Consider the following 12,586-nt stretch of genomic DNA (forward strand, 5'->3'; position numbering starts at 1 on the left):
CTGTTTGTCTCCATTATCGATTATCGTTAAAACGACGGAACCCCTTCACAATTGAGACAAACGGAAACCATTGGCACTGGATCCGTCACCATTGATATCAATGATGATGGAAACGGAAACCTCTGGTTTCCATTTTCTGTCTGTCAGGGCTCCGTTCCGACGGAAAGCTCCGTCGGAACGGAGCCCTGACGCAGATGTGAACACAGCCTCACGGGTACTTTCTGACTTGAGAAAGTCCCTGTGAGAGGGATGAAACATTGTATTTATCTAGATGGATGAATAAATGACATCACAGAAAAAGAGAACGAAGCAGCACTCAAAAAAACTTGGGTTTATTCAACCAACATCCACTACAACGTTTCACCCTCTCTATGAGGGCTTTTTCAATGACATCACCTGTATTCAAATTCCTGGAGTGCTGCGATTTTTCTAATATTTTGTATGACCCTGGATCAAGGTCAAAAACGCTGGCACCCACATCATATTGAAATTACCAATGTGCTTCTTTCTCCTATTTTATCTATCGATCTATCTGTCAGGTTGCACTTTTATATTTGTAGTTTATACTGTATGCAAGCACAATTTCTGAATGTGACAGTAGTGGCTAATTTCATCAGTTCTGTTGCATCTAGCTGATCATAATTCTGAAGCTGGCCATAAACATAAGATAACTGCTGGCCAATAGCTATCTTCCTTCACTCCCACACCATAAACAAGTTTTGTTTTACAGTCACATTTTTTATTTTTTAAATGTTTTTATTGACTTTTTTAACATAAAAATTAGGATGAGGGAGGAGTAGGGGCAGAGGAAGAGGGGAATGCAGCAATCCTATATGAAAAGACCCATAAATGTTACATAAGAGTAAATTGGCATTGGGCAGCATAGTAAGGGTACAGGTCGGCTGCACTATTCGTATAATATTGTCATTTGGTTAAAGAGCCTAACAAAGCAAACAACTTATTTCTGAGTATAGAAACTAGAAAAGAAAACGGACATCGCGCTCTGTAGCGTGATATGGTGCAGAAAAGATGTGTGCCACACAAGTGGTCTGTGCTCAAAACTCCCCTTGATTAATTGCCCCCCCTATAATTACAGTGGACTCCCAACTAGGAGTTCGCTGGATTCTTTGTTGGGTTGTATTAGCCAGATAGAACAATTTTTTTGTGCTGTTTTAACAAATAGTGCAGCAAACCTGTCACAATACTATGCGGCCCTATCCGCTTTAAAGGCATGTAGTAATAAACCAGGTTAAAAATGTTTTATTGTGTGGGCATGTTTTTCTGTGGTGAGAAAGAGATAAGAAGGTGACACTGTTCTGGCTCCACTTATCTTAGCGGAAGGTCAGACCAGTTGTTTCCTCTGATGGCAGATGTATCCTGACATGAGATTGTGTGCAGATCCCCAAAAAATCTTATGTCTGTATTAGCACTTTAGGGGGCTTGCCCCGTGTTTTCCATTAGCAGAAAAGGGATTACTGCTCACGAATAGCAAGTCTGATCATTTGTATAACTGTATGGATAATATCTTTGACATGCCACCTGATTTAACTAAACATACTGATTATTTTTATTTTGTTGATTTCAGAGGGGCAAGTGCATCACCACAGTGGTTAAAGGAGCTGAAATCAAAGAAGAGACAGAGCCAATATGAGAACCACAGTTAACAGGTATGCTTGTTTTATATTCTTATCTGTTAAAAAAAAAAACGATCTCTAAAGAATGCAGTGTTTGGTGCCTGTGCTGCAGAAGACAATGCAAAGCTCGTTTCTTTAAAGGTAATGTGTCACTAGAAATTTTTTTTAATTTTTTTTAGTTAAACAGTTAGTGTATAAATGATTAAACCTTGTTCTAATTTTTTTAATTTTTTCACGAGTCTGGAATTATTATAAATTAGATTCTAATTTATAACATTTCCCAGTGCTGGTCACTAGATGGAGCAATTCCCAAAATTGCAGCATTGGCATGTGGTAAAGCAACCACATTGCTTTATGCTGCAAAATTTGAGAATACACACTCGCTCTAGTGAGCTCCCAGAATCCCCCCTCCTTTATCCTGGCTAGTGCCAGGAGAAAGGAGGGGATTGAACGGTCAAACCTCCTACACTGTGTGTCGCCATTTTTTGAGCGAACACACAGTGTAGTAGGTTTACATACAGTAGTAAACACACAGTAAAACACGTACATACACAGAAATAACTTACCTGCTCCTGCCGCCGCCGCTCCCTCCGCTCCGTCTGCTCCCTCCGCTCCAAGTGCTTGCTTCAGAACACATGTTCCGGAAGTAGTAATCTTACTGTCCGGCCGCGGCTTCCGGTCCACAAGAAAATGGCGCCGGACGTCGCTCGGCCGAAGACCTTCAATTTGGACTGTGTGGGAGCGGCGCATGCGCCGTTCCCACACAGACGGCGTACAGCATAGTGAATGGAACGGGTCCCGTTCGCATTCACTATGGGGCTGTATGTGCCGTATTCCATGTCTGTATGTGTCGTTAATCGACACATACAGAGATGGAAAAAAAAATGGCAGCCCCCATAGGGAAGAAAAAGTTACAAAATAAAAAAAAGTAAAACACAAAAACACGAATAAATATTTTTTTTTTTAATAAAACACTAAAAGCAAATTGATATAAAAAATTTTTCGCGCCACCCGTCCTTTAACAGCACTTGTAAATCCAAACATATTTTTGCGGGTATTTGTCACTAGGACAGATCCGCTTAACTGAAGGCATCTGCAACATGCCATAATAGAGGGCAGGCAATGGTGCATTTCAAAGCTATAAACCGAACACAGAGCTCTGAAATATTCTTTGATCTTGAGGCCCATTTATATGGAACTATTTTCCAAACCACCGATGAACGATAAGATAAGTGGTTTTAAAAATAATTTCTAAGGATCTGATGGATATTCTGGCATGGTGGTGTTTTGGCCTGGTGAGGAGCATCACAGTTGCCTAGTGACAGCTTTTGTGACAATCAATCACTATGTAATGGCAATTATCGTTACAATCGTAGCAACATTTACAAGTGTAAATGGGCCTTTACGCCGTATTCTCAGTCTATATTTTTCTTTTTGCCCGAAATGGCATTTAGACACAAGTTTTTGTACACACTATGGGACAATTGGCCTGGCAGTAACCATTATCACTTCAATTCCAAAGTTTACCAATCGGACCAATTGCACTATATGTAAGATCGGTCTGAGTTGCCCGTTTACACACAAATATTTTGTTAGGATAGAAATTATTTTTCTTAAAGAGGCTCTGTCACCAGATTTTGCAACCCCTATCTGCTATTGCAGCAGATAGGCGCTGCAATGTAGATTACAGTAACGTTTTTATTTTTAAAAAACGAGCATTTTTGGCCAAGTTATGACCATTTTTGTAGTTATGCAAATGAGGCTTGCAAAAGTCCAAGTGGGTGTGTTTAAAAGTAAAAGTCCAAGTGGGTGTGTATTATGTGCGTACATCGGGGCGTTTTTAATACTTTTACTAGCTGGGCGCTCTGAAGAGAAGTAACATCCTCTTCTCTTCAGAACGCCCAGCTTCTGACAGTGCAGACCTGTGACGTCACTCACAGGTCCTGCATCGTGACGGCCACATCGGCACCAGAGGCTACAGTTGATTCTGCAGCAGCATCAGCGTTTGCAGGTAAGATCGACTTACCTGCAAACGCTGATGCTGCTGCAGAATCAACTGTAGCCTCTGGTGCCGATGTGGCCGTCACGATGCAGGACCTGTGAGTGACGTCACAGGTCTGCACTGTCAGAAGCTGGGCGTTCTGAAGAGAAGAGGATGTTACTTCTCTTCAGAGCGCCCAGCTAGTAAAAGTATTAAAAACGCCCCGATGTACGCACATCATACACACCCATTTGGACTTTTACTTTTAAACACACCCACTTGGACTTTTGCAAGCCTCATTTGCATAACTACAAAAATGGTCATAACTTGGCCAAAAATGCTCGTTTTTTAAAAATAAAAACGTTACTGTAATCTACATTGCAGCGCCTATCTGCTGCAATAGCAGATAGGGGTTGCAAAATCTGGTGACAGAGCCTCTTTAACTAAATTGTTTTGATCTGGGTAAAATCAAAACTTCCAATTTCCTAAAATTGGGTTGTATTTCAGATATCTTTGAAATATTATACTAGACACTATAATCATGTTGATAATGGAGATTGAAAGACAAAAGCTGGCCATACACATTAGACAATACTCAGTAGAACCTGCTGATTTCAGCAGAGACAGTCGACGATCTAATGTGTATAGGGGCTACCTGACACCCCCCCCCCCCCCCCCCATAACATATTAGATCGGGCATGTTGCGTTTCTTTTATTCCCACAGGACATTTTTCCACTCCCCATTGACCTAAACATTCACCCAGCTTGCATGTTTATCAGGGAGTCGAGAGAAATAACTGTCGAATAAATTGCTAGTTCGACCTCCGGTTATTTTATGTGTTTGGCCACCTTAACCCCTTGCGTACCTTCGACGTAATAGTACGTCGCTGGCCGCTTATTCCAGCGTACCTTCGACGTACTATTACGGCGCAGGAATAAACTGTCACTATGTGAAATCACATAGTGACAGAACAGCGGCGGCAGCTGTCATTGACAGCTAACCGTCTCTGCTACCGGCCTGGGGACCAATTAGCAGTCCCCAATGCCGGCGATTGCTGTGATTGGTCAGTCTCTGAAGACTGACCAATCACAGCCGTCTGTGACGTCTTCTGCAGGAGAAAGCTCCTGTCACTTTCTCTGATCTCCTCACTTCTGTGAGATACGTGAGGAGATCAGAGAAAGCGGTGTAAAAAAAACAAACACTATTTTTATTAACCCCTTCCCGAAAATGGGCGTATAGTAACGCCCTGAGGATGAAGCGGGCACAGGAGCTGTGCTCGCTCCATCTTCTTCGGATGTCGGCTGTAATATACAGCCGACATCCCACTGCAACTACAGCGATCACTGTCCTCTCCGATCGCTGTAGTTTAACTCCTTAAATGCCGCTGTCAATAGCGCCAGCGGCATTTAAGTGATTGATACAGAGGGAGGGGGCTTCCTCTGCACCCCATTGCCCCCCCCCGCGAAAAATCGCGGGGTTCTGATTGTTGCAATGGCAACCAGGAAGCCTAGCAACGGCTTCCTGGTTGCCAGGTACGGGAGCCTATTAGGTCCTGCCCAAGGCAGGACGTAATAGGCTCAACTGTCAGTTGTAAAGTGACAGTTACAATACACTGCACTACACAAGTACATACAGAAGTAGTGCAGTGCATTGTACAGGGGATCAGAAGATCAGATCTTCCAGTCCCCTAGTATGTGTAAAATAAAAAGTGAAAAAAAAGTTTTCGATAAATAAATACAAGTTTTACGTAATAAAAACAATAATCGCCGTTTCCCTGATCAAGCCCTTTATAATTAGAAAAAAAAGACAAAAACTAGACATAATAGGTATCGCCGCGTTCGTATCGGCCTGACTTAAAAAAATATCATATTATTTATCCCGCACGGTGAACACCGTAAAAAAAATACCATAAAAAACAATGGCAGAATTTCCTTTTTTGGTCACGTTTCCAAAAAAATGGAATAAAAAGTGATCAAAAAGTTGCGCGTAGCCAAACATGGTACCAATAAAAACGACAGTGTGTCGCGCAAAAAATGTATGTACTCCGCACAGATTACATATGCCCACACATTATAAACTGAAACACCAGTAAAACACTAAACAAAACTACTACCAAGCAAAATCTGCGCTCCAAAAGCCAAATGGTGCTCCTTCTGGGCCTGGCAGTGTGCCCAAACAGCGGTTTATGACCACATATGGGGTATTACCGTACTCTGGAGAACCGCTTAACAATTTATGGGGCGTATGTCTCCAGTGGTACAAGCTGGGCCCAACGCATTGGGCACTGAAATAGCATATATGTGGAAAATGTCAATTTTCAATCTGCAACATCCACTGTGCACTAATTTCTGCAAAACCTTTGGGGGTAAAAATGCTCACTACACTTCTAGATGAATTCCTTGAGGGGTGTAGTTTCCTAAATGGGGTCACTTCTCGGTAGTTTTCACTGTACTCGTACCTCAGCGCAATGCAACATGGCGTCAAAAACAAATTTTGTAAAATCTCCACTCCAAAAACGAAATTGCACTTTTTCCGTTTAGACCCTTGCCGTATGTCCAAATAGCCGTTTACAACCACATATGGGGTATTTCCGTAATCAGGAGAAATTGTGTAACACATTTTGGGGTGTCTTTTCTCCTGTATTCCTTGTGGAAATGAAAAATTCTGAGCTAAAGCTACAGGTTATTGGGAAAAAAAAATGTTTTCATTTTCACGGACCAATTCTAATAAAATCTATAAAACACCTGAGGGCTCAAAATGCTCACTACACCTCTAATTTAATTCTTTCATTGGTATAGTCTCCAAATTGGGATCACATCTGGGGAATTTCTACTGTACTGGTACTTCAGGGACTCTGCAAATGCGACATGGCCCCCAGAAACCAATTCAGCAAAATCTGAGCTGCAAAATCCAAATGGTGCTCCGTCCCTTCTGAGCCCTGCCATGGGTCCAAACAGCAGTTTATTACCACATATGGGGTATTTCTGTAATCAGGAGAAATTGCTTTACAAATGTTGAGGTGCTTTTTCTCCTTTATTCTTTATAAAAATTAGAAAATTCTGTGTTTTTTCCAAAAAAAAGTCTCTTTTCATCTTCACAGACTAATTCCAATAAATTCAGCAAAAAACCTGTGGGGTCAAAATGATAACTATACCCCTAGATAAATTCCCTGAGGGGTGTAGTTTAAAAAATGGCGGTCACTTTTGGGGGTTTCCACTGTTTTGGCACCACAAGACCTCTTCAAACCTGACATGGTGCCTAAAATATATTCTGAAAAAAGGAGGCCCCAAAATCCAAGAGGTGCTCCTTTGCTTCTGAGGCCTGTGTTTCAGTCCATTAGCGCACTAGGGCCACATGTGGGATATTTCTAAAAACTGCAGAATCTGTGCAATAAATATTTAGTTGCGTTTCTCAGGTAAAACCTTCTGTGGTACAGAAGAAAATGTATTACATATGAATTTTGTAAAAAAAAATGAAATTTGAAAATTTCAGCTCTACTTTCCTTCAATTCCTGTAAAACGCCTAAAGGGTTGAAACACTTTCTGAATGCTGTTTTGGATACTTTGAGGGGTGCAGTTTTCAAAATGGGGTGTTTTATGGGGGTTTCTAATATATAGGGCACTCAAAACCACTTCAGAACTGAACTCGTCCCTGAAAAAATCGCTTTTTGAAATTTTCTTAATAATATGAGAAATTGCTGCTAAAGTTCTAAGCCTTGTGAGGTCATAGAAAAATAAAAGGATGTTCAAAAAACAATGCAAACATAAAGTAGACATATGGGGGATGTTAATTGGTAACTATTTTGTGTGGTATTACCATCTGTTTTACAAGCAGATGCATTTAAATTGGAAAAATCATAATTTCTTCATATTTTCGCTAAATGTTGGTGTTTTTCACAAATAAGCAATGAATTTATCGACCAAATTTTTGCACTAAACTAAAGTACAATATGTCACGAGAAAACAATCTCAGAATCAATTGGATAGGTAAAAGCATTCCGGAGTTATTACCACATAAAGTGATACATGTCAGATTTGAAAAAATGGGTCTGGTCCTCAAGGCCAAAATGAGCTGGGTACTCAAGGGGTTAAGATTTATAAGCACATCAGATCAGGTTCTTTTTCTGATGAGACCAATTTCAATCAGATCAATTGTCCATTTACATACATCAATTTAGATCGATATTGGTCTGATTAAATTGAAATTGGACAGAAATCTGTGTGTATAAACCCAGCTTAAGGCTGGGATCACCCTGTGCCTTTTTGTTTGTTTTAGTTGATAAACTCCTATTGATAGACATGAGGGTTTATATACCAAAACATAACAAAAAAAACAGCAAAAAAAAAAAAGGCACACTGTGTGAACCCAGCCCAAAGCGTTATTCCACTTTCAGCAACTACACTTTGTTTTTCAAGATCTCTGCTTGTTGTTATTCAGTAGGAACATTCATGGTTTACTTCCACTGGATGCATTGTCATGTGATGGACACACAGGTGCACCGCTCGTTACAGTATGTGTATGAGAGTTGTCTTGTAAGGATCCCAGCATCTGTGTGACCATCACATGACCATAGACAGAATTGTATCCACTGAAAGTAAACAATGACTGTTCCTACTGAATGATAGCAAGCAGAGATCTTGAAAACCGTAGGAAATTAATACAGAAACTATATTGGAAAATTGTATAGTTATATAATGTATAGTTATAAAAAAATATATATTAATTTGCTGAAACCTAACCCCTTTTTAAATGGCGACAGTCTGTTGTCTATGTGTATTGTCATACCATCTCAGCTGTTTGTTCTCCGAAATAAAAGGATAGACTGGAGAGCATCATATTTGTCTGAGTCCGATGTGATTGGGATTGGAGGAATCAGGGCTTATAAGGCCTCATTCACAAATTGCAGATTTGTTTCGGTTTTTGAAGTCAAAATTAGGAGTGAATGCAAAGAAGAGAAGTGTAAACCTTTCAATTGTATTCCCCCTGTATTTGAGGATATGGTCCTGGTTTTGGCTTAGAAACTCTAATGCAAAATGCTGGGAAAAAAATCTGTAATGTGTGAATGAGGCCTAACTGTTCTCTTAGGCTCACACATGTGTTTGAGGCAATTCAACCAGAATTGCAGGGCTATTCTTGCTGTCAAAATGGTGGAACCCCAATGGAGCCTTGATGGTCCCCATTATAAGTGAATGGGGGGGCCATTTGTATGACACATCTGGCACAGCATTGTGTCTTCTTCTTTTACGACACATATCTGACCAGAGCCTAAAAGGGTTTTCTCCATCTTAGACATTTATGACATATACACACACGACTCCAACTGTAGTTGTGACAAAATCTCAAACAGCCTGACAGGTACTGAAGCTGAGCTCTTACACATAGTTTAAAGGCCTTTCATTTTTAAAGGAACAGTGTCACCACAAAAAAAATTTTCATGTCAGTTTAATGTTAGTGTTTTATTAAAAACGTTTTTATTTATTTGTGTGTTTGTGTGTTACTTTTTTCTATTTTTTCACTTTTTCTTCCCTATGGGGGCTGCCATTTTTTTTTCCATTTCTGTATGTGTCGATTAACGACACATACAGACATGGAATACGGCAGCCACAGTCCCATAGGGACTGCGAACGGGGCCCGTCCCATCCACTTCTGTGTACGCCGTCTGTGTGGGAACTGCGCATGCGCCGCTCCCACACAGTCCAATTTGAAATGCGCGCCGTCCGGCGCCATTTTCCTGTGGACCGGAAGTCGCGGCCGGACAGTAAGATTACTACTTCCGGTCGCGGCTTCCGGACTTGTGCACTTGGACCAGCGGCAGCAGACGGAGCGGACGGGCCGGAGGGAGCCGCGGCGGCAGGAGCAGGTAAGAGATTTCTATGTATGTTTGTGTGTGTTTACTACTGTATGTAAACCTACTACACTGTGTGTTAGCTCAAAAAATGGCGACACACAGTGTAGGAGGTTAGACCGTTCAATCCCCTCGTTTATTCCGGCACTAGCCAGGATAAAGGAGGGGGGGATTCTCAGAGCTCACTAGAGCGAGTGCTTTTTTCCCAATTTTGCAGCAAAAAGCAATGTGGTTGCTTTACCACATGCAATGCTGCAATTTTGGGAATAGCTCCATCTAGTGACCAGCAATGGGAAATATTATAAATTAGAATCTAATTTATAATATTTCCTGACTCGTGAAAAAAATAAAAAAAATGTGAACAATGTTTAATCACCTACACACTGAATGTTTAATTAAAAAAAAAACAAAACATGTTTTGCTGGCAACACATTCCCTTTAAGTTTAATTCTACTTTGGTTTTTTTTCTGCAGTTTAACTCTGTATTTTCTGTTTGTTTAATCTAGAATCAACACTCAATCAGAAGAGGACACAGCAGTTTTACATAAGCCTTAATCCACCCAGCCCTACAGATGCACACCTTTCTGCTGTCTTGCTTCATCTCAACTGCAACGTGTTCCGTGCCTTCCCATTTTTGCGGAAAAAAAGCTGCTTACTATTTACACAGATACAAACAGAAATGTATTTTATTGTAGACAAGATAAGTCACTTTAAAACTGAAAAGGATACCTACTTGAAACAGAGCTGTACAAAAGCCAAAGGTCATGCCTCCTGATGACCTATTGACATGGAGGGAGTCAGGACAGTGGCCACTAGCACCGGTCAGTGGAGCGAATGTGTAAACAAGTTCTGTATGCGGAAGACTCAATGTGGAATGAGTGGGGGAAAAAAGACTGACTTTTGTATTTGTTTATGAAAAAATCAATTTCACAAATGAATTTATCTTTTATGTCGCTTAGAATATTGTAATTCACTATCCAGATGATTTATTCGTCCCAGAGTATATAAATATATATATATAGAAAAGAACAAAATGTTTACTGCCAATAACAACAAAAAATGCTTGACTACTTTTGTAAAATAATTTTTAAGAATTGTTAATAGGAAAGAGAATGAACACCTTGTATTTTATGTTTTCTTGCTTTTACTTTGGCCTCTGCACAATACTATTTTACTGTTGAACAATATGTTTTCTCCTGGACCGTGGTTAGAACGCAGGTATTTTAGGTCGTATTTTTACTGTGATCACTGGCTACCAACCATTCTCTGACCTGTAATTCCCTTTCTTTTTGCTTCCTCGATGCACACTAAAGCTATTCACATACTATAAGCATGATTTGCCAATGTACTGTTTTACATATCCCTCTACTTCATGTTCTGCTTTGTATGGCCGCATAGATTCATGATGCATTCGTCTGTGTCTTTTTAACATTACCTGTCTTCCATACATATCCGCCTCCCTTTGTGTTGCTGTTAAAATCGTATTCTATGTAACCTCTTGTTTTCTGCATGTCTGTGTCAGATCTTGTGCCTATTTTTGAATTTGACCTTCAATAGGACCGGATTTATCATAGAACCTAGCAGGCTGGTGTCTGTTGGGGGCAGCGCTTTCTCTGCCTAGCTAGCATGATCAACTTTATTTTCTAGAGATGGACTGGACAAACAATAGATATTGTAGGGTACAAGCACCAGTGATCATGCTAAAAAAAAAAAAAAGCTAAAAAATTATGTGGCTGGTGATTGGCCGGAGCCTAAATCACCAAAGGTTGTGCCTCTAGTTGTGAAATCCGGCCTTGCCCTTTTGTCCAAAAATCATTAACTCTTCCTCTGTGGTTCTTTTACAACTCATTCATTCTAATACACAATGGATGAGCTAAATACAAGTTCAAAATGTTGCCTTTATAGCATATCACGCTTTTAGATTCTACCTGGCAACAAGCAGGCAGAAAAGGCGGAAGCAGCAATAATTGTAAATCCTTTTAGAATCCGTGTCCATTTCGCAAGACATTACCTCTGCTTTAATTGGGCACCATTAAGACTACTGTGTCTTGCATTGCAGGCTTACACATTATATGGATGATCACTGGTATGTTTTCTGCATCATGCAAAAATTCTATGAGCTTACTGATGAGTTCATCAAATCCGTCTATTTGGTAATAAAACAATGAAGTGGAAGAACATGTTTTTAAACCAGTTTGTGAGGAAGAAAATTACTTAATGTCCAAATGAGTATGTAGAAGCTTACTGTCTATTTCTTCTTGTGTCAGGGTATGATGGAAAGCATTACATGCTGATGAATGTGCAGTATATTATACTTTCTGGCCCTAGAGAGGGGGTTAAATCTGTGGATAATATGTTATATTCCTGTGTAAACTATAGGGCAGTAGAGTGTCTACCATCACACAATTTAAAGGAACACTCAAGGCAAAAGTGATACTGTATTATGCTTTGTGCAGATGCTGAGGGGCGGTCTGTGACTCATTCATTTAGATGGAATGTGTCATCAAGAAATGGTTTATTGATTATATCGAGTTTTTATGTTCGACATTTTTTTAATTATATATGTCATTATCTTTATTTAAAAATAATCCTAAAATCCTGTAATTTTCACTCTAGCCACTGAGCCTCACAATAGACTGACACTTCCTGTTCTGTAGAGATCACTTCTCACCAGTCTCCTCAATATCAACACAGGCAGGATTACAATGAAAGGTAATGCCTATATATAGATAACATAGAATTCACTATTCAAAGTACGTGTTGGGGACAGCTCTTTCCCCTGCCCCTCCCGTCACAGTGACATCTGCAATTACATAACATTCAATGCGTGATCTCCAGACTATTGTTTATTATGGTCCATGTGGCCACTGTAAAGCATATCTCTGATTGCTGTTAAGAGAGTAGAGCAGCTGCTCAGACAAGATGGCTGACCCCATAATCATGTACAGATAATAGAATTAAAAAAAAATCTACAATCCCAAAAATAAGAGGTTAGAAAAATGATATGTCACTATATTGTTTGATTTAGTAAATTAAAAAATATAGGTGCTACCTTTCCTTTAATGAACACCGAAGCTAGAATCCCTGTGGCATGCACCACCCCTTCAGGCCTGTATTGGTATAAC

At 40.1% G+C, this 12,586-nt stretch overlaps 1 protein-coding gene across 2 annotated transcripts in view; it reads left to right on the forward strand.

Moving 5' to 3' along the window:
• Positions 1–10,955, forward strand: part of KIAA1671 (KIAA1671 ortholog) — a 261,817-nt gene extending 250,862 nt beyond the window's left edge. For both annotated transcript variants that reach the window (XM_075830747.1, XM_075830756.1), the window contains 2 exons: positions 1,586–1,667; positions 9,968–10,955. In XM_075830747.1, the coding sequence (XP_075686862.1) occupies positions 1,586–1,664 (79 nt within the window). In that variant the 3' untranslated portion in view covers positions 1,665–1,667; positions 9,968–10,955. The remainder of the gene's footprint in view (positions 1–1,585; positions 1,668–9,967) is intronic.
• Positions 10,956–12,586: the final 1,631 nt, after the last annotated feature.

Source organism: Rhinoderma darwinii, chromosome 1 (assembly GCF_050947455.1).
Source record: "Rhinoderma darwinii isolate aRhiDar2 chromosome 1, aRhiDar2.hap1, whole genome shotgun sequence".
In the NCBI taxonomy this organism is placed as follows: domain Eukaryota; kingdom Metazoa; phylum Chordata; class Amphibia; order Anura; family Rhinodermatidae; genus Rhinoderma; species Rhinoderma darwinii.